The sequence below is a fragment of the Dermacentor albipictus genome, chromosome 1 (assembly GCF_038994185.2).
Source record: "Dermacentor albipictus isolate Rhodes 1998 colony chromosome 1, USDA_Dalb.pri_finalv2, whole genome shotgun sequence".
Classification (NCBI taxonomy): Eukaryota; Metazoa; Arthropoda; class Arachnida; order Ixodida; family Ixodidae; genus Dermacentor; species Dermacentor albipictus.
This window is the reverse complement of record NC_091821.1, coordinates 4,328,400-4,351,249: the sequence shown is the minus strand read 5'-3', so window position 1 is coordinate 4,351,249 and position 22,850 is coordinate 4,328,400. Positions and strand designations below refer to the sequence as shown.

The following is a 22,850-nucleotide window of genomic DNA, read 5'->3' as shown; positions in this document are numbered from 1 at the left end:
ACCGGTGATGGTTATGCCGCCACAATGTAATCATTGCTTTCGAATTTGATGCAAGAAGAGCGCACAGTATCACGTTCCCAATTCGTAAAAAGTGGAACCTTCAATAACAACATTTTGTCAGCAGACCTTTTTGGGAACCTTGAAAACACACATTGAGCGCTTAACACTGCAGTTCGATTATAAGTAAAGCGATGAAAGAGGTCACTCGGTACACGTTCATGTCCATACTACAATTTCTTCTGTTCAAGTTTTTGCCAGGCTAAAACTCAGCGCAACGTAATCGTGAAGCGAGAATATGGTGGTTCAAAGCACAAGTAGATAAGTGTACACATGGTCCAGACTTTATTTCGCTTTGCTTGGCTTAGATCTTGTTATTGTATAGAAAAAAAATTTGTACAAAGTGGCTTGGGAGACACGGCTAAAGGCTGAGCAAATGCCTAACATAGCGATACCACCCTCTCAGTAGAACAGCTACAAGATGTGGCGCAATAGCACAAATAAAAAACACAATATGACAAGGACATAATAATGCTATTCAGATTATGACAAAGCGTTCACTGACGATTGTTATACTCCCTAATTTGACAGTTGAGCGCTGCACGATACGTGTTTTCATTTCGCTTGTCACTTAATTGTATTATGATCGTATAGATACTGGGTATATATTAGGATGAGAACGGGGCTTGTGAGTAGGGTAGCTAGCTAGGTAGGGTAGCTGCACATTACAACCGAAGTGTAGTGTGGCGCGACTGCTTCGCTAACGGTCGATGGCGGGAAGCAGCGCATCGTTTCCATAAAGACCACGCACGTTACACTGGCGGCATATCGTGGCCATCGTCGGCCCACAGCCCGCCTTGCCCGCCACTACGCTTTTCTTCTGACGCTTTTGTTCCACTAACGACGAAGGCGGCCCTTCGTCGCAGGGGAATCGTGCCACCAGTGTCAGCGGTGACACCACCCAAGGGAGCGTCAAAGCGAACCTTACTCCTAGCCTTCGCCATTGCCCCTTTCACAAGTAGTGATCCCCGTCACACACCGCGGAATGAGCTCAGCAGTTGACGCCACGAACGAGCCCTCCCCACCTCCCGCCACCCTGGCATCCCCTGGGAAGCGAGGTCGCCCACGCGGCTCTGGATGCCGTGGCCTCCGGAAACTCAGAGCGTGCGCAGCCCGCTTCCCCTCCTGTACTTTCCGGATCATGTTTTCACTGCGGCATCCTCCTCCGCTTCCTCGAGCTCCCTTCTTTCATCTGCCGCTGCGCTCGCTCTCATCTTTCGTTGTGCTCGTTCGCTCATTTACGAGTTACGATGCCCAGGCACACCAATGCTCAATGCAGGAATGGGCGTGTAAGATTTGCGCTCTAAAAAGCTAATCACAGAATAGAGTTCGTTACGCATAGGAATAATCAGTGAACGCACGATACAAATTCCAGTACTACATACAACCTTTAGGACACATCATCATCATCATCACCAGCCTGGTTACGCCCACTGCAGGGCAAAGGCCTCTCCCATACTTCTCCAAACAGCCCGGTCATGTACTAATTGTGGCCATGCCGTGCCTGCAAACTTCTTAATCTCATCCGCCCACCTAACTTTCTGCCGTCCTCTGCTACGCTTCCCTTCCCTTGGGATCCAGTCTGTAACCCTTAATGACCATCGGTTATCTTCCCTCCTCATTACATGTCCTGCCCATGCCCATTTCTTTTTCTTGATTTCAACTAAGATGTCATTAACTCGCGTTTGTTCCCTCACCCAATCTGCTCTTTTCTTATCCCTTAACGTTACACCTATCATTCTTCTTTCCATAGCTCGTTGCGTCGTCCTCAATTTGAGTAGAACCCTTTTCGTAAGCCTCCAGGTTTCTGCCGCGTAGGTGAGTACTGGTAAGACACAGCTATTATATACTTTTCTCTTGAGGGATAATGGCAACCTGCTGTTTATGATCTGAGAATGCCTGCCAAATGCACCCTAGCCCATTCTTATTCTCCTGATTATTTCCGTCTCATGATCCGGATCCGCCGTCACTACCTGCCCTAAGTAGATGTATTCCCTTACGACTTCCAGTGCCTCGCTGCCTATTGTAAATTGCTGTTCTCTTCCGAGACTGTTAAGCATTACTTTAGTTTTCTGCAGATTAATTTTTAGACCCACTCTTCTGCTTTGCCTCTCCAGGTCAGTGAGCATGTATTGCAATTGGTCCCCTGAGTTACTAAGCAAGGCAATATCATCAGCGAATCGCAAGTTACTAAGGTATTCTCCATTAACTTTTATCCCCAATTCTTCCCAATCCAGGTCTCCGAATACCTCCTGTAGACACGCTGTGAATAACATTGGAGATATCGTATCTCCCTGCCTGACGCCTTTCTTTATTGGGATTTTGTTGCTTGCTTTATGGAGGACTACGGTGGCTGTGGAGCCGCTATAGATATCTTTCAGTATTTTTACATACGGCTCGTCTACACCCTGATTCCGTAGTGCCTGCATGACTGCTGAGGTTTCGACAGAATCAAATGCTTTCTCGTAATCAATGAAAGCTATATATAAGGGTTGGTTATATTCCGCTCATTTCTCTATCACCTGATTGATAGTGTGAATATGATCTATTGTTGAGTAGCCTTTACGGAATCCTGCCTTTACCTTTGCTTGACAGAAGTCTAAGGTGCTCCTGATTCTATTTGCGATTACCTTAGTAAATAGTTACCTTAGTAAAATGGAAGTCAGTGGTAACTGCGTTAGGCAGGATACCAGCAAACTATCGCAGGAGACGAAAGATCTGATCAAGAAACGCCAATGTATGAAAGCATCTAACCCTACAGCTAGAATAGAACTGGCAGAAATTTCGAAGTTAATCAACAAGCGTAAGACAGCTGACATAAGGAAGTATAATATGGATAGAATTGAACATGCTCTCAGGAACGGAGGAAGCCTAAAAACAGTGAAGAAGAAACTAGGAATTGGTAAGAATCAGATGTATGCGTTAAGAGACAAAGCCGGCAATGTCATTACGAATATGGATGAGATAGTTCAAGTGGCTGAGGAGTTCTATAGAGATTTATACAGTACCAGTGGCACCCACGGCGATAATGGAAGAGAAAATAGTCTAGACGAATTCGAAATCCCAAAGGTAACTCCGGAAGAAGTAAAGAAAGCCTTGGGAGGTATGCAAAGGGGGAAGGCAGCTGGGGAGGATCAGGTAGCAGCAGATTTGTTGAAGGATGGTGGAGAGATTGTTCTAGAGAAACTGGCCACCCTGTATACGCAGTACCTCATGACCTCGAGCGTACCGGAATCTTGGAAGAACGCTAACATAATCCTAATCCATAAGAAAGGGGACGCCAAAGTCTTGAAAAATTATAGACCAATCAGCTTACTGTCCGTTGCGTACAAACTATTTAGGACACAATTACGCACTAATAAAAGTACAATGTTAGGAATATTTAGAGATTGCGACAAGTTTCATATTCCTCAGCTAGCAGTTCTTTTATTGAATACGAAGCATTTCCTGGCGAACATTTGCCACTTTGACAGTATCTTTCTATCTATCTAGCCACGTACGTCTTGGTGCTCTCGTTTATTTATATTTTTATTTTGTTTATTTGTTTCATACTGCAGAGAAGAATTCGTTCAAGCAGGACAGGTACAGTAGGCAACATAAAAGCACAAACATAAAAGATAGCATAGGACAACATTACGCAAAATGGAAACACAGCAACGCGCACAGTAGGTATTACCCATAAACAGTACGTACCATGGGAAAATATTACGCAATATGGAAACACAACACCAATTAACAGTGCGTATTAAGGCTCCACGTCACAGAAAATTGGCTAAGATCAGTTAGACGGTTCCATTCTTGTACAGTACACGGGAAAAAAAATGAAAACTGAAAAGCATTACTTCTAGCAAATACGGGGTTAAAGAATGGGCGTGATGATGTCGCGTATGTCAAGTCACTAGAGGAGATAAATATGCATGCGGGTCAAGGCCAAATTCAAGATTAAGAAGTAGGTAAATAAAATTGAGGTGGTTCTTTTTTCATCGTAGTTCAAGTTTTTCAATGTTGTTAGCAGTCATGAGTTCAGAAGGTGAGTGTAATCTTAAATTTAGAATAAACAAAGCTAGCAGCCTTTCTCTGCACAGCTTCAAGTTTTGTTTTTCAGGTTAGCTTTAGTGAAGGGTTCCCATACAAGACAAGCGTATTCTAGTTTGTCATATATGCGTAAAGTAACTGAGTAGTTTAAAGTTACAAGGAGAATTTCTAAGCTTATGTTTTAGAAAACACAACTTACGGAACGTGGCAGAACATATGTTCCCTGTGTAGGTTCCAAGACAAGTCATTAGTTATTCTTACGCCGAGATATTTGTAGTTGGTTATCTGTTGTACTGATGTTGAGCCAAGGTTATACGTAAAAGCAAGCGGTGTTTTTGTACGAGTTACGCAAAGATAAACAGTCTTTTGTGCGTTTAGGGCCTCACCATATTCGTCACATCAGTTCAATATGTTAGTAAGACTTACATTCAAATTCTGTTGATCATTAGTACAAGTAACTTGACGAAAGAGCACACAGTCATCCGCGAACAGTCTGATTTGAGTTCCGGTTAGTACTACATTAAGAATATCATCTATATGAAGTAAAAACAACAATGGCCCCAGAACACTGCCTTGGGGCACGCCTGATGTTACTGGAAGAAAGCTCGAATTGTCCCCGCTAACTGAAACAAACTGGACACTATCTGTCAAGTAGTGTTCAATCCATGCAATAATTATATCTGGCAGATTTATCTCCTTGTATTTCGCAATTACATTGGCATGAATAACTTTGTCAAAAGCCTTGCTAGAATCAATAAATATGACGTCCATTTGACCATTCTTATCCAAAGTTTCTGCAAATGAATGAATCACTGTGACTGAGTTACAGTTGAATAACCCTCTCTAAAGCCGTGCTGAAAGTTAGTATAAAGTTTTGTTAAAGGAATTCCGCGATGCGTCTAGCTATTAGATGTTAAAGCATTTTAGAAATTGCTGATGTTAATAGGATAGGACGGTAATTTTCTAAGAGTAAATGGTTGCCTTTCTTTAAGATGGGAACACGAACCTTCTTCCAATCACTAGGTGGTTTTGTAGTTAACAGTAAACATTGAAACATGAGAATTACAAAATGAGCAATAATTTCAGCATAACGGTGAAGAAATACATTAGGTATGTTGTTTGGACCCCAAGATGATTTTGTGTTCAAGTTCAAAATCATTGAAACTATACCAGAGTATGATATGAAGTCAACGTCAATGGGTTCAAACACTCTTTGATGAGGTTTAATAAGACTTGTTTTAGCAAGGACGGTGTGAAAAGTAGTTGAAGTGCTCCGCAATGACTTTTGTATCTGTATCTCTTTTTCGATTAACTAAGACCTGGGATACCTGCCTCTTAGAGTCGCTCAGGAAGTTCCAGAGCTTAATAGGATCGCCTTTTAAAAAGTTTGTTAGGGTTGTTTTGAAGTAGGAATCTTTTGATCTGTGTAAGGCTTGTGCCAAATTTATTTTAAGTTCATGAATAAAATGGGATCGTGCATTGGACTTCTTCGATTGTTTTAATTTGCATTTTAAATGGATAATCTTACGCGTAATCCAAGTTGTGCTTTCAGGCATCTTTTTACATTTGGTAGCTACGAAAATGTTTAAGCGATGATGACACATTTCAGTAAATCGGTTACATAGCGCATCAACATCTCCCTCATTTTCAATAAAGTGAGTGGAACAACTTTCGACGTATCCTACAATAGAGGCATCGTTAGATCTTTAGTAATTCTTGAAGATTAATACGGTTGTGCATTTGGGAGTCCCACAGTTGATTAGAGGAATGGTTGCATTTACAAGATGATGATCAGACATACCCTTTTCAATTAAAACGGTATATTCATAAACATCATGGTTTAGAAATACCAGGTCCAATATTACAGGAGGCGAACCTTGTACACGAGTAGGCTGCCTGACCACTTGAACTAAGTAATGAGTAAGCATGATGTTAAAGACGCAGTTAGTATTTTTGTTTGATTTGCAGCTCGCCTGAATGAGCTCCCAATCAACATGGGGTAAGGTGAATTCACCTATATCAAGGTTCTTTTTTTGTTCGGGAACTGTATCATATGTTCTTGCAATTATGGAAAAAATTCAGGTGCAGCGTCTGGTGGTCTGTAGCACGCGTGTAATACAAAGCAGGGATCCCAACAAGATGTATTAACGCACAATCACTGAAGCTCAGTGAAATCCACTAAAACAGGCTTGAGAAGAATAGCTTGGCGGCTGCACAAGAATAACAAGGCCTCCACCCTTGCTTTTTGCCCGGTTCTTACGAAATACACTGTACCTCGGTCAAGAAACCGAATCATCACTTATTTCATTTCGTAACCACATTTCAGTGAGTACTGTAATGTGTGGGCGGTAATCGAGTAGTATAGCCTCAATATAATAATTTTTATTTAGAATACTTCCTGCGTTTACATTTAAGATTCTTAAGTTCCTATCCGTAAGTTTCGTAGTACTGCGGCGATTACGAGTTACAAGATAAATGTACGTGTTTGAAGGAAGTCGAAGGCCGCATATTATTACCATGGCTAATGGTCGTTTCCTTAACTTGGTACGTACCAAAACTGGCACAGTATGACAACAGTGTATGAGGAACATAAATGATAGGTCATGACATGAATGTCATGACACGCGTGTCATGTAGGTCATTAAACAGCCGCCTACGTCTTGCGTAGACCTACGTCTGGTGCTCTCATGGTCGTTTTGTTAACTTCATAGGCTCCCCGTACACTGCTTTGCATAACATCCATTTTCACAGGGCATGGGATCTGCAGGATGTTTATTTTTAGATTATTTTAGTGGATTCCCAGAACCGCGTAAATACAATATGGTCCGGTATTGAGCTAGCAAGTATTTTTAGTGCCCTCAATTAGTCTCCGTTTAGCTTACTTAATATTAAATTGCGGCGTCCTTCGTATCGAGTTTGTTTTACAGAATGTGTACTCATTAAGAGCTATTCACTTGTGCAATAGTGACGCAGTATCTCAAAAAATATTTTGTGTTTGTATGCATGTGAATATTTTTAGATATTCTTGCACTGCTTTCGCCTCTCATAAATCTTAGAAACTGCGCTTATTTCAGCCTTTTATGAATTTAGGAGCAAATTCAGGTTTGTGCCAGCAAGAATGTATTGAGAGAGTGAGCGTAAATGAAGGAGAATGTGCAAAAGTTCTAGATTAGTATTAGATAAATTGTAATGTCCTAGCTCATTGGAACGCAAATTACTCTCGAAATATATACATTTTTTAAACCTGTCACTGGGGGGGGGGGATCAAGAGAGGTTTCTCAGAACGTAAAGAACGATCCAGAAATCTACGATGTATGCATGTCTGTACAGTGCTCACGGAATGAAATGGCGCACGGAGCATTTAGTAGAATCCTACATATGTGCAAAGTACGCGAGAGCACCATGTCATGTCACTAGGAATATGGTTACCAAAGGTGACGAGGACTCCGATGTAAGTGTACGCGCCAGAATTACGTCGATGTGACACGAACTGCAGTCGGTTGAACCCAAAAGTAAGCGCATTACTTAGCCTTAAATTGACGCGTTTCATTCCGTGAGCACTGTACGTCATTTTACATTTAACTTTAAAGGTATAGGTTTAATGATGTAAAAGACAGACACGAAATGGGTGGCGTAAAATTAGTGGCCCAATATATCAAGCGCATAAGCAATATTACCCAGAAGATCAGAATAAGTTTGGAAAGGATTTTTTTGGTTTCATAGTGAACGCAACGGCGCAGATATTTTAGTAACTCTGGTAGAATGAATAAACACAGCACCATACCTTTCAACTGCACATACTCTCTTTCCCTCTACTGGTCTCCAAAATAAAACATCTCATCTACACCGTGCCGAACCTTCTGATCAGCGCATAGGCCGCTTAGCTCTGCACTATCAGTCTTTCTCACTTTCGATTGGTTTCCAAGCGCATATGATCATCGCATATGATCATTTTTTCGCGTATGATCATTGCAGAACTGTCTGATCAGCATTTACTCTTATTTCCTCCGCACAATGAGTGGCTCTTTCTCTGCTGAGGTAGAAAGGTTAAACTTTTTCAAATGTGCCCAACGCAGAACCTTCTGTTCGACTGTTACGAGCATTTCCTCTCCAAATTCAGCCTCTGTCTCTCTCTACTGGTCTCCAAATGGTCAACTTGTTCGCACGTTCCTAAAGCAGAACCTTGTGATCGACACACACGCCCATTTCCTCTGCACAATGGTCTGTCTGGTCTGTCTCTCACTCTCTGTTTCTACTGGTCTCCAAACGTTGACCTGATTTGCAGATGCCCACCACAGTGCCTTCTGATCGACACTAACGCTTATTTCGTCCCCACATGCAGTCTCTTGCTCTCTACCGATCGCTACACATTCAATTTTCTCGCAACCCCGCGCCGCAGTACCCCCTAACCAACAATTATGCATTTTTGAACTTCAAATGCACTCGGTCTGTCTACTGATCTCAAAACGCTCAACTTGCTCGCATCTGCTTTCCCCAGAACATTGTGATCTATGCATACGCCTGTTTGCTCTGCACAATAAGCATCTCTTTCTCTCTACTGGTCTCCAAAGATTTAAGTTTTTTGCACATGCCTATCGCAGGACTTCCTAAACAATAATTAGACCCATTTCCTCTCCACTATCAGTCTCTCTCTCCCTCTCTCTCTCTCTACTTCTCGCCAAACAATTGTTCACACCAGCATACCTCAGAACCTAATCATGCAGAATTCGACGTATATTTTTTATTTAAATAAAGTCTCTCTCTCTCTCTCTCTTTGTACTGGTCGCCAAACATTTAACTTCTTCGTACCTACTCACCGCAGAATCTTCTGACCGGTACATGTGACTGTTTACTCTGCACAATCAGTCTCTAATTCTTTCTGCTGGTCTCCCAACATTCAACTTGTTCGCATCTGCCCACCACACATACTTGTGATTGAGTCTTACGCCTCGTTCCCGAACACATGGGGTCTCTCTCTCTCTCTTGTGTTGTACCTAAACATTCGACTTCTTCGCACCTTCCCACTGCATATACTTGTGATCAATACTTACGCCTCGTTGCTGAACACATGGGCTCTCTCTCTCTCTTTTGTGGTATCTAAGCGTTGAACTTGTTTGCACCTGCTTACCGGCAGAGGCACTAGGAATAGCAGGGGAGAGTTATTAGTAGAGTTTGCGGAACAGAATATTATGCGGATAATGAATACCTTATTACGCAAGCGGGATAGCCGAAAGTGGACGTGGAGGAGCCCGAACGGCGAGACTAGAAATGAAATAGACTTCATACTCTGCGCTAACCCTGGCATCATACAAGATGTGGACGGGCTCAGCAAGGTGCGCTGCAGTGACCATAGGATGGTGAGAACTCGAATTAGCCTAGACCTGAAGAGGGAACGGAAGAAACTGGCACATAAGAACCCAATCAATGAGTTAACGGTAAGAGGGAAAATAGAGGAATTCCAGATCAAGCTACAGAACAGGTATTCGGCTTTAACTCAGGAAGAGAACCATAGTGTTGAAGCAATGAACGACAATGTTGTGAGCAGCATTAAGGAGTGTGCAATAGAAGTCTCTGGTAACAGCGTTAGACAGGATACCAGTAAGCTATCGCGGGAGAAGGAAGATCTGATCAAGAAACGCCAAAGTATGAAAGCCTCTAACCCTACAGCTAGAACTGGCAGAACTCTCTAAGTTAATCAACAAGCGTAAGACAGCTGACATAAGGAAGTATAATATGCATAGAATTGAACATGCTCTCAGGAACGGAGGAAGCCTAAAAGCAGTGAAGAAGAAACTAGGAATTGGCAAGAATCAGATGTATGCGTTAAGAGACAAAGCCGGCAATATCATTATTAATATCGATGAGATAATTCCAGTGGCTGAGCAGTTCTATAAAGATCTATACAGTACCAGTGGTACCCACGGCGATAATGGAAGAGAGAATAGTCTAGAGGAATTCCAAATCCCACAGGTAACGCCGGAAGTAATTAAAGCCTTGGGAGCTATAAAATAGGGGAAGGCAGCTGGGGAGGATCAGGTAACAGCAGATTTGTTGACGGATGGTTGGCAGATTGTTCTAGAGAAACTGGCCACCATGTATACGCAATGGCTCATGACCTCGACCGTACCGGAATATTGGAAGAGCGCTAACATAACCCTAATCCATAAGAAAGGAGACGCCAAAGACTTGAAAAATTATATACTGATCAGCTTACTGTCAGTTGCCTACAAACTATTTACTAAGGTAATCGCAAATAGAATCAGGAACACCTTATACTTCTTTCAAGCAAAGGACCAGGCAGGATTCCGTAAAGGCTACTCAACAATAGACCATATTGTGACGTGGACGTGACGTGAAAGAACACAGTAGCAGTACTGTGAAAAGCAAAACTAGCTTTTATTGGGCGAACCTGTGCCCACAAAACAGGCTACACTTAAAGCACAACGAGAGCGGCGAACACAGTCGGCGATCGTCGTAAATCTGATCAGCGGGTCAAGCGCGTCGGCTTTTATAGATCAGTCGTGGAATGTTCCAGATTAACCCATGGGACCCGCGCGCCTTCCACAAAGTTCTGCACTATTCGCGTCGCGCATACATGCAATCGGATTACACAAGTTGCGGTGAAAGACAGTGGAGGGAACCATCGATAACATTCCAGAAACTTCTTTTACATGCAGGCGCGTCCTGCGCTGCACGATAACATTTGTTAGGCGGCCAAACGTGGTCGCCCGATAAAGATAAGTACACGTGTCATTACCCCCCTCTTAAAAAGCATCGACCCGATGCTGCAAACAAACGAAAGTAATAAATAAGCACTCGTAGCAAAGAAAACAACAAAATAAGGAAAGTTCGTTAGCGTCCGTAAAACGGTTTAAGACGCACCACGTGGACCACTTCAGGTCGTGCGCGGCGCCGCTGTGAATGCGAAATGCCGTCTGGCACGACCTCATATTCCAGTGCGCCAATACGTCGGATGACCTTGTAGGGTCCGAAATAGCGTCGCAGTAGTTTATCACTCAGTCCTCGTCGCCGTATTGGGGTCCATACCCAAACACGGTCGCCGCGCTGGTACTCGACGAAGCGTCGTCGGAGATTGTAGTGTCTGCTGTCGTTACGCTGCTGGTTTTTGATCCGTAGGCGGGCGAGTTGTCGGGCTTCTTCGGCGCGCTGGAGATAGGTAGCGACGTCAAGATTTTCTTCGTCAGTGACGTGCGGCAACATGGCGTCGAGCGTCGTCGTCGGGTTCCTGCCGTAAACCAACTTGAACGGCGTGATCTGTGTTGTTTCTTGCACCGCCGTGTTGTAAGCGAATGTTACGTACGGCAGGACGGCATCCCACGTCTTTTGTTCGACGTCGACGTACATCGCTAGCATGTCGGCGAGGGTCTTATTCAGCCGCTCCATAAGACCATTCGTCTGCGGGTGGTAGGCCGTTGTCCTCCTGTGCCTTCTCTGACTGTAGTTCAGAATGGCTTGAGTTAGCTCCGCTGTAAAGGCCGTTCCTCTGTCGGTGATGGGACTTCTGGGGCGCCATGTCGCAGCAGGATGTTTTCGACAAAGAATTTCGCCACTTCGGCTGCGCTACCTTTCGGCAGTGCTTTAGTTTCAGCGAAGCGGGTTAGGTAGTCCGTCGCCACGACGATCCACTTATTTCCGGTTGTTGACGTCGGAAAGGGTCCCAGCAAGTCCATCCCGATCTGCTGGAATGGTCGGCAAGGCGGCTCGATTGGCTGTAGTAATCCGGCTGGCCTTGTCGGCGCTGTCTTGCGTCGCTGACATAACGGGCGACGTCGGCGGTCAGGTGCGGCCAATTATACTTTTCTTGTATCCTTGATAGTGTCCGGGAAAATGCTAGGTGTCCAGCGGTCGGATCGTCGTGTAGGGCGTGCAATACTTCTGGACGAAGTCCTGACGGGACAACAAGAAGGTAGTTGGCGCGGACTAGTGAAAAGTTCTTCTTCACGAGTAGATTGTTTTTGAGCGTGAAGGAAGATAATCCGCGCTTAAATGCCCTGGGGACAATGTCGGTGTGCCCTTCCAAATATTCGACGAGGCCTTTTAGCTCCGCGTCTGCCCGTTGCTGTGCAGCGAAGTGTTCCGCGCTTATCATTCCAAGGAAGGCGTCGTCATTCTCGTCGTCTTGCGGCGGCGGGTCAATGGGGGCGCGTGATAGGCAAACGGCATCGGAGTGTTTTCGTCCGGACTTGTAGGTGACAGTGATGTAGTATTCTTGTAGGCTGAGGCTCCACCGCGCTAGTCGTCCTGAAGGATCCTTTATATTCGCTAGCCAATACAACGCGTGTTGGTAACTGACGACTTTGAATGGCCTGCCATAAAGATAAGGGCGAAATTTAGCTGTAGCCCAAACGATGACGAGGCATTCCTTTTCGGTCGTAGAATAGTTGCCTTCCGCTTTTAACAGCGACCGGCTAGCGTAAGCTATCACCTGTTCGACTCCGTTTCTCCTCTGGACTAGAATGGCACCGAGGCCTAGGCTACTGGCGTCAGTATGGATTTCTGTATCGGCGTACTCGTCGAAGTGCGCAAGTACCGGCGGCGACTGCATGCGTCGTTTGAGTTCTTCAAATGCGTTGGCCTGCGGCGTTTCCCACTTGAACTCAACATCACATTTAGTTAGACTTGTCAACGGCTCGGCGATGCGTGAAAAGTCCTTGACAAAGCGCCTGTAGTAGGCACACATGCCAAGGAATCTACGCACTGCCTTCTTGTTGATGGGTTGCGGGAATTGTGCGATTACAGCTGTCTTTTGCGGGTCTGGACGGACACCAGATTTGCTGATTACGTGGCCTAGGAACAGAAGCTCATCGTAAGCGAAGCGGCATTTTTCCTGCTTCAGAGTAAGCCCTGACGACTTGATGGCTTCTAGTACTGTCGCAAGCCGCTTGAGGTGATCGTCGAAATTTCCGGCGAAGACGACGACGTCATCCAAGTAAACGAGACAGGTCTGCCACTTCAGTCCTGCTAATACTGTGTCCATGACGCACTGGAACGTTGCAGGCCCCGAGCACAGTCCGAACGGCATAACCTTGAACTCGTAGAGGCCGTCTCATGTGATGAAGGCGGTCTTTTCGCGATCGCTTTCGTCGACTTCTATTTGCCAGTAGCCAGACTTGAGGTCCATCGATGAGAAGTATTTGGCATTGCAGAGCCGATCCAATGCGTCGTCTATCCGTGGGAGGGGGTATAGGTCTTTCTTCGTGATTTTGTTCAATCGACGATAATCGACGCAGAAACGTAGGGTTCCGTCCTTTTTCTTAACTAAAACTACTGGAGAGGCCCACGGGGTTTTCAACGGCTGGATGATGTCGTCGCGCAGCATTTCGTCGACTTGGTATCTTATAGCTTCGCGTGCTCGCGTCGAAACTCAGTAAGGGCTCTGGCGTAGTGGTCGAGCGCATTCTTTGGTTATTATGCGATGCTTTGCGACTGGTGTTTGTCGAATCCTTGATGACGTCGAAAAGCAGTCTTTGTATCGTCGAAAGAGACTTCTGAGCTGTTGCTGCTTAATCACGGGGAGACTTGGATTTATGTTGAAGTCTGGCTCGGGAACTACGGTCGTCGGGGTAGATGCGACAGAATCCGAGAGGACAAACGCATCGCTGGTTTCCTGAATTTCCTCGATGTATGCGATCGTCGTGCCCTTGTTGATGTGCTTGAACTCCTGGCTGAAGTTTGTCAGCAACACCTTCGTGTTTCCTCCGTGCAGTCGAGCGATCCCTCTTGCGACGCAAATTTCACGGTCGAGCAATAGACGTTGGTCGCCTTCGATGACCCCTTCTACGTCAGCGGGTGTTTCGGTGCCGACCGAAATGACAATGCTGGAGCGAGGCGGGATGCTCACTTGATCTTCGATCACCCTCAAGGCGTGGTGACTACGAGGGCTCTCCGGCGGTATCGCTTGATCTTCCGACAGCGTTATTGACTTCGACTTCAGGTCGATGATTGCGCCGTGTTGGTTCAGGAAGTCCATGCCGAGAATGACGTCTCGTGAACACTGTTGGAGGATAACGAAGGAGGCAGGGTAAGTCCGGTCATGAACGGTAATTCTTGCCGTGCAGACTCCAGTCGGCGTAATGAGGTGTCATCCAGCGGTTCGAATTTGAGGGCCTTCCCACGCAGTTTTAACTTTCTTCAACTGTGTGGCGATGTGTCCACTCATGACGGAGTAATCAGCACCTGTGTCCACTAAGGCGGTAACTGCGTGGCCGTCGAGAAGCACGTCGAAGTCGGTGGTTCTTTGTCTGGCGTTGCAGTTGGGTCTTGGTGTCGGATCACGGCTGCGTCGTGTTGAACTAAAGCTGGAACGGTGCGTCGTCAGGTCGTCTTTCGTCGGTGTAGTCTTGGCTTCCTGACTTCGTCGGGACGGCGGGGTGTCGTTATTATGTCGTCGAGATGGTCTCTTCATCGTCTTCGTCGGCGGCGGAGGATCTTCGTCACTTCGACGAACAGCAACCGCACCTCCATCGGTTGCTGCTTTTAGTTTTCCGGATATGGGCTCGCAGAGCGGCCCCGTGCTGGGCCGGTGTATGGTCGGCGCTGCGGTGACAGGTAGTGGCCTGGTGACGGCGAACGGGATGGTTGCAGAGGGTTCCACTGAGTGGCGGCGAGGTAGTCGGCGATATCGCGAGGTCGTTCGCCAATTTGTGGTCGCGGCGCGTTAACGGGGAACCCTCGGAGTCCCATATCCCGGTATGGGCATCGGCGGTAGATGTGCCCGGCTTCTCCGTAGTGATAGCAAAGCGGACGGTGGTCGGGGGCGTGCCAAACTTCTGTCTTCCTTGGAACGCCGCGTGAGGGGACGGCTTGGCGTGCTGGCGGTGGGGGTGGTGGTGGACGACGGAACTGTGTCGTCACTGGGCCCTGGCGTGGATGCCGAGCGGGTACGTGACGGCGGGCTACAGCGGCGTATGTCATCGCTTGCGGCTGAGGTTGCGGCAATTCAGGGGCTACTCCGAGTTGTTGTTGGACCGCCTCATGTAAGGCGTTGGCAATCGACGCCACTTGAAGCTGTGATGACGGGAACAACTTTTGGAGCTCCTCCCGCACGACCGCTCGGATAGTCTCGCGCAGGTCGTCGGTTGCCAGTGATTGAACTCCGGCGTATTTTGTCGAGTTAGAGCGGCGGTTGAATTGCCGGTTCCGCATTTCCAGTGTCTTCTCGATGCTGGTGGCTTCGCGAAGAAACTCCTCGACGGTCTGCGGTGGGCTCCGTACCATTCCGGCGAAAAGTTCCTCCTTTACACCACGCATCAGTAGGCGGACTTTCTTCTCCTCGGACATTTCCGGGTCGGCGTGGCGGAATAGGCGGCTCATTTCTTCTGTAAAAATCGCTGTGGTCTCATTTGGTAGTTGCACCCGGATTTCTAATAGCGCTTGGGCTCGTTCTCGGCGTACGACGCTTGCGAATGTCTGCAGGAAGCCGCTACGGAAAAGTTCCCAGGTCGTTAAGGTGTCTTCTCGGTTCTCGAGCCACGTCCTGGCCGCGTCTTCTAATGCGAAGAAGACATGTCGCAGTTTGTCGTCGCTGTTCCAGTTGTTAAACGCAGCGACTCTCTCATACATCTCGAGCCAGGTTTCCGGGTCCTCGTATGTTGAACTGCGGAACGTCGGGGGCTCCCTGGGCTGCTGCAGCACGACGGGGGATGCTGGGGCTGCCATTGGGGTGGACTTGGTGGTAATCTTCCTGTTCGTCTCAGGTAGAAGTCCATGCTCTGGGGGCAGTGCTTGCAGTCGGCGGCTAGCCCGCTGGTCTTGGGCGTCGTTGGTTTTGTCCTCGGGCTTCGGGCTTGGATCGCGGCTTTGCGGGGGCGTTTGGTACATGAACGCACAAGCACCTCCACCAAATGTCACGTGGTCGTGACGTCAAAGAACACAGTAGCAGTACTGTGAAAAGCAAAACTAGCTTTTATTGGGCGAACCTCTGCCCACAAAACAGGCTACACTTAAAGCACAACGAGAGCGGCGAACACAGTCGGCGATCGTCGTAAATCTGATCAGCGGGTCAAGCGCGTCAACATTTATAGATCAGTCGTGGAATGTTCCAGATTAACCGATGGGACCCGCGCGCCTTCCACAACGTTCTGCACTATTCGCGTCGCGCATACATGCAATCAGATTACACAAGTTGCGGTGAAAGACAGTGGAGGGAACCATCGATAACATTCCAGAAACTTCTTTTACATGCAGGCGTGTCCTGCGCTGCACGATAACATTTGTTAGGCGGCCAAACGTGGTCGCCCGATAAAGATAAGTACACGTGTCCATATTCACACTATCAATCAGGGGATAGAGAAATGTGCGGAATATAACCAACCCTCATATATAGCTTGCATTGATTACGAGAAAGCGTTTGATTCTGTCTAAACCTCAGCAGTCATGGAGGCATTACGGAATCAGGGTGTAGACGAGCCGCATGTAAAAATACTGAGAGATATCTATAGCGGCTCCACAGCCACCGTAGTCCTCCATAAAGCAAGCAACAAAATCCCAATAAAGAAAGGCGTCAGGCAGGGAGATACGATATCTCCAATGTTATTCACAGCGTGTCTACAGGAGGTATTCGGAGACCTGGATTGGGAAGAATTGGGGATAAAAGTTAATGGGGAATACCTTAGTAACTTGTGATTCGCTGATGATATTGCCTTGCTTAGTAACTCAGGGGACCAATTGCAATGCATGCTCACTGACCTGGAGAGGCAAAGCAGAAGAGTGAGTCTAAAAATTAATCTGCAGAAAACTAAAATAATGCTTAACAGTCTCGGAAGAGAACAGCAATTTACAATAGGCAGCGAGGCACTGGAAGTCGTAAGGGAATACATCTACTTAGGGCAGGTAGTGACGGCGGATCCGGATCATGAGACGGAAATAATCAGAAGAATAAGAATGGGCTGGGGTGCGTTTGGCAGGCATTCTCAGATCATGAACAGCAGGTTGCTATTATCCCTCAATAGAAAATTGTATAATAGCTGTGTCTTACCAGTAGTCACCTACGGGGCAGAAACCTGGAGACTTACGAAAAGGGTTCTACTTAAGTTGAGGACGACGCAACCAGCTATGAAAAGAATGATTGGTGTAACGTTAGGGATAAGAAAAGAGCAGATTGGGTGAGGGAACAAATGGGAGGTGATGACGTCTTAGTAGAAATCAAGAAAAAGAAATGGGCATGGGCAGGACATGTAATGAGGAGGGAAGATATTCGATGGTCATTAAGGGTTACGGACTGGATTCCAAGGGAAGAGAAGCGAAGCAGGGGCCGGCAGAAAGTTAGGTGGGTGGATGAGATTAAGAAGTTTGCAGGCACGGCATGGCCACAATCAGTACATTACCGGGGTTGTTGGAGATGTATGGGAGAGGCCTTTGCCCTGCAGTGAGCGTAACCAGGCTGATGATGATGATGAAGGCATACACTTGTGATCGACACTTACGCCTCGCTCCCGAACAGATGGGGTCTCTCTCTCTCTCTTTTTTGTGGCATCCAAACATTAAACTTGTTCGCGCGAGCGCTCTGCATATAGCTGCGATGAACACTTACGCCTCGTTCCCCGAATACAAGGGGTCTCTTTCTCTTTAGTGTTATACAAATGTTCAACTTGGTGGCACCTGCCCACTGCATACACTTGTAATCGACATCACGCTTCGTTCCCGAACTCATGCGGTCTCTCTCTCTCTCTCTTTTGTGGTATCCAAACGCTCAACTTGTTTGCACGTGCCTACTGCGTATGCTTGTGGTCGACACTTACACCTCGTTCTCGAACACATGGGGTCTGTGTCGCTCTGTGTTGTGGGATCGAAACGTTGAACTTGTTCGCGCCTGCCATTGCAGAACCCTCTGATCAACACTTACGCCTATTTGCTCCACACATGCAGTGTCTCTCTCTCTCTACTGATCGCCAAGCCTTCAACTTGTCCGCACCTACTCACCGCAGAACCTTCTGATCGGTACATACATCTATTTAGTCTGCATAATAAGTCTCTCTTTCTTTCTACTGGTATCCAAGCGTTCAACTTGTTCGCACCTGCCCACCGCAGAACCTTCTGATCAAGATTTACATCTATTTGCTCCAGACATGTAGTGTCTCTCTCTACTGATCGCCAACCCTTCAACTGTGTGCATCAGCCTGCCGACAGGCCTTCTGATCGAGTATGACAAGCATTTACCCTCCACAATTAGTCTCGCTGTCGCTCTACTGGCCGCTACGTATTCGACTTATTTGCCTTTACCCACTGCAGAATTTTCGTATGGACAATTATGACCATTTCCTTTCTAAATGAAATCTCTCTACTGGTGGTCAAATATTTAACCTGTTCGCACATGCTCACCGAAGAACGTTCAGATCTACACTTAAGCCCACCATCTCTATATGCAGTCTCTTTTACTCTCTGTGTACTGGTATTCAAATGTTAAACTTGTTCGCATGTGCCCAGCGCAGAACCTCCTGCTGGACAATTAGGCCGATTTCCCTTCCAAATGCAGTAACTCTATCTCACAACTGGTCTCCAAACATTCAATTTGTTCTCATTTGACCACCACATAACGTTCTGATGGTAAATCGCGCTACCTCCTTTAGAAATGAAGTCTATTATTGTCGAATGTTTTACAAACGTTTCACGTTTTTGCACGTCCCTACAGCGGAACGTTCTGAGCGATAATTACGCCTATTTCCTCTGCACAATCTGTCTCCTTGTCTTTATGCTGGGTCGAAACATTCAGCTTGTTCTCACCTAGTCACCGTAGAAACTTCTGATAAACGATTACACGAATATGCGCTCTAAATACACTTTCTCTCTTTCTATATTTGTCTGCAGACGCTGAACTTCTTCGCATCTGCCCACCAAGGACACTCTAACCGACGCCTACACGTATTTCCTCTGTACAATAGAGCATCCCTATATCTGTACTGGTCTCTGAAAGTGCAAGTTGCGCGCATGTGCCCACCGCAGGAAATACTGATCGACCATTTCGACTATTTCCTCTAAATATGCAGTCCCCCTCTCTCTCTATAGTGCTCGCCAAACGTTCAGGTTGCTGGAATCTGCCATGTGCAGAACCTTCCGATTGAGACATACACTTATTTCATCTGCACAATCAATCTTCCTCTCGGTCAACTGGTGCCAAAACATGCAAGATTATTCGCATCTGCCCAGTGTAGAACCTTCTGCTTGAAAATTAGGCCTACTGTCTCTCCACATGCAGTCACTCTCTCTCTATTGCTCGCGAAAGATTCAACTTGGTCACTGCTGCAGAACCTTTTTATCAATAATTGCTGCTCTTTCCTATGAAAATGCCATCTCCCTCTTCCCACTGCTCTCCATGTGTAAAACTCGTTGGAATCTGCCCACCGCAGAAACCACCGACTGACACATACGCCTATTTGCTCTGCGTACAGAGTTTCTTCCTCTTCCTTTCTTTCTCCTAATGTTCCACTTGTTCGCATCAGTTTAATGCAGACATTTTCGATCCAAATTTATGCCTATTTCCTCTGAACAATCAGTGTTCCTCCCCCTACTGATCTTCAAACATCCGGTTTGTTGACGCCTTCCCAACACACTTGTTCAGCACAAGCAATTTGTCACTCCCTACTGGTCTCCTAACGCTCAACTTCATATCTACTCACTGTATCAGTTTTTGATAGATACTTACGCCTATTTCCTCTCCAAATATAGTTTTTCTTTATCTCTCTCTCTCTCTGTTCACATCTCCGAGCATTTAACTTTTTTGCACCTACCACCACAGGAACTTCAGATAGTCGCTTACGCCTATCATCTCCCCACGGGCAGTTTCTTTCTCTCTCTACTGGTCACCAAACATTCAACTTGTTCGATTCTACCCGCTGCAGTACCTTCTAAACAATAGTTAAACCTATTTCCTATCGACAGTCAGTCTCTCTGTCTCTCTACTGGTCACCAAACATTCAACTTGTTCGATTCTGCCCGCTGCAGTACCTTTTAAACAATAAATAAGCCTATTTCCTATCGCCAGTCAGTCTGTCTGTCTCTCTACTGGTCACCAAACATTCGACTTGTTCGATTCTACCCACTGCAGTGCCTTCTAAACAATAATTAAGCCTATTTCCTATCGACAGTCAGTCTCTCTGTCTCTCTACTGGTCACCAAACATTGTACTTCTTCGCACGTGCCCAACGGAAAGCCTCCTGTTCTACAGGAGGCTTTGCGACAAGGTTTGCAAAGGGACATTGAGAGCGATCTGTGATGCAGACTGTCCATGCGTCAAGGCGCACCGAGGGCCGATAGCTTCGTTTGCGCTATAGCACCCATACGCTTGCGCGTCACTCACGCTCACTAAGTGAAACGTCACTGTAGCTTTTTTATCGCGCGCCTTACTCTAATTAACTTGCAGAAACGTTTTTAAATCTGCTTACTATTGCAGTCAAACCTAAGTATTCCAGTGTCATTGTAACTATATATAAACACAACATAGTGGCGTTCGCACTAAAGATATCAGAATTTTCGCCAAGCGCATAACTGCTGCAATGTGGTACACAATTTGATGAAACTGAAACTTACTTTACATCTCTGGCGAACAGAAACATGGTCGGTGGGTACTCGCTGAGGTATGTCTGCACTCCTACCATGACCATCGATGCAACGACACAGGCGAGCATTATCATGATGCTCAGCCGCCGCTTCCTGGAAAAGAGACGAAAGGGTAATAAAAAAAAACGTGCATTAGGTCAAAAAGGTCGAACTCCCGTCATCTTACTTTTTTGTACTTTGCACGCAGTGCATTTAGGTATTATTTCACGTGAGCGCGAAACGAGTAGCCCTGAAGTGCCGTGAAAGCTGCGAAGTGTGCTAAATTGGAACACGTAAACGGCAACGACGCACTGGCTCCGAGGGCTGCACTGTGTAGTCAGAACACAGGCCGTGATAAGCATTGTAATTAGCATAAAGAATGCCCGAAAAGTGAATAGGCAGCAAAAGCAAAACTTTAGGTGCAAGCTCGCACGAATGCAAATAAGAGGTCAGGCTGACACAAACCGCCATCGCGCGTAAGGAAAGTGAAAAAGTTGATACAGAAGACATGGCTGAATCAGCCATACGCAAAACAAGAAGAAGGTAAAAGCGGGAGCCAACGTTTAGACAAGTGGACTAGTATTTTTCACGGAGACATGTGATTTCCTTGGCACAGTATACATAGATAGGGTTCTTCTAAAGGGGAGAGTGGGTGAGGCGGGTGGGTGCAGCAACGACCGAAGGTGTGTTAGCGGCGAGAGTGTAGAATTGTGAATAAAGGGGTGCTGTGCACAAGGCTGGTGACCCGGCAGTGTGTCAACTGGCGTGTCAACGGCCGTGTGCACAGCACCTCGCTATTACCTGCTTCGCTGAAGGTCGTGGGCTATCGTGTCTCTGAAAGATATAATAAAAAGAGCGCGACCAAACGGGGCTTGTGAAGAAAAAATAAAAAAAAATACTTAAATGGAATAAATTTATAAATAAAACAAAAAAGGAAAGAAAGGGAGAAAGAAAAACACTACGCAGCCAAACTATGTGTTGTTGCCTATAGTTAGAAATTTACCATAGCAAATAGATTTTAAAGCTCCCTTTGAAGCGTTTATGCCTATTGGTTGCAATGTCTTGAACTTATGGATAAGTTATGATTCGCTTATTTTCTTTGTCGTTCAGAACAGAAATTTCATAGTAAGATGTGATTATACATGTTACAGTCAAATTTACGACAGTCTTTTTTTTTTGCAACTCTTGCAACCGATTTGCAAGAGTGTTGTACCCCCGCGCGAAAAGCCAACACCACGTAGATGGCAAAAGGCTTTTTCACTCCGATCCTTGACGTCATGCTAGTGGACCAACTGCCAGAGAATGTAATGGGGATGCTCCCGAGTAGGCAACAGTGAGTTTGACGCCACCGCTTTTGTCACACCAGCCTTGACAATGAAAATTCTGGGCCAGTAGCATGACACAGTGAACCGGCTTTGTGCTACCTCGGATGAAAAGTCGTCTGCCTCCCCGCACGCGTGGAGGGGAAAGAGCTGTCTACTCTACTCGCTTCTATAGCTCACGTAGGAGCACCGGAAAATATGAACTTTCATAATTCCCACAACCACCAGGAAATATCCCTGATTATCATGCGGCGTGGGTGGCGCTAGGAAGATGAACAGCTACGATAGTATTGAATGAAGCGAAACGCTAGTAGAGTGATGACAAGAACTGAAACACGCCCACGAATGCCTTAGAGGATCGCGTACAGTAACATGGCTGCACCATTGATTGCAAACATCTTGGCGACGCACAGAAATGTCACATCATGGCTTCATGTAGAATCGCAGATCATTTAAGCGACTGACGACACCCTTAACAAAATGGATGACAATCTTCACCCCTTCTATGCGAAGTCACATATTAGCGAATACGTAAACGGTATTAGAGGAGACCATTTTCCTTTTATGCTTTGTGATTGTGTACAATCACGGAAACATCAAATCTGTCGCTTCGGTTAGAAGAGATTTGTAAATGTACTAATACTTTACTTGTCAAGAAGGTTCTCTGTCAAAGCATGGACTACGCTAACAGGATCATAACATAAGCTTGAAAAGTGCGAAAAAAAGTGAAAGGTTAGACGGATGAAAAACTAAGGAGCAACAAGCAAATTAACTATTCACGCAATCAAAGAAGCTAATGGCAATGATTTGGAAGATCCGCTCTTTAATGTAGGAACATTGGGGAGGGTCCAACTGAACAACGCAAGAATAAAGGGAACAGGG

General features: G+C 46.1%; 1 protein-coding gene across 2 annotated transcripts in view; it reads right to left on the bottom strand.

Annotated features, from left to right (window-relative positions):
• LOC135919115 (nose resistant to fluoxetine protein 6-like) overlaps positions 1-22,850 on the bottom strand; it is a 360,507-nt gene that overhangs the window by 62,619 nt on the left and 275,038 nt on the right. For both annotated transcript variants that reach the window (XM_065452846.1, XM_065452847.1), the window contains exon 11: positions 20,638-20,760. In XM_065452846.1, the coding sequence (XP_065308918.1) occupies positions 20,638-20,760 (123 nt within the window). The remainder of the gene's footprint in view (positions 1-20,637; positions 20,761-22,850) is intronic.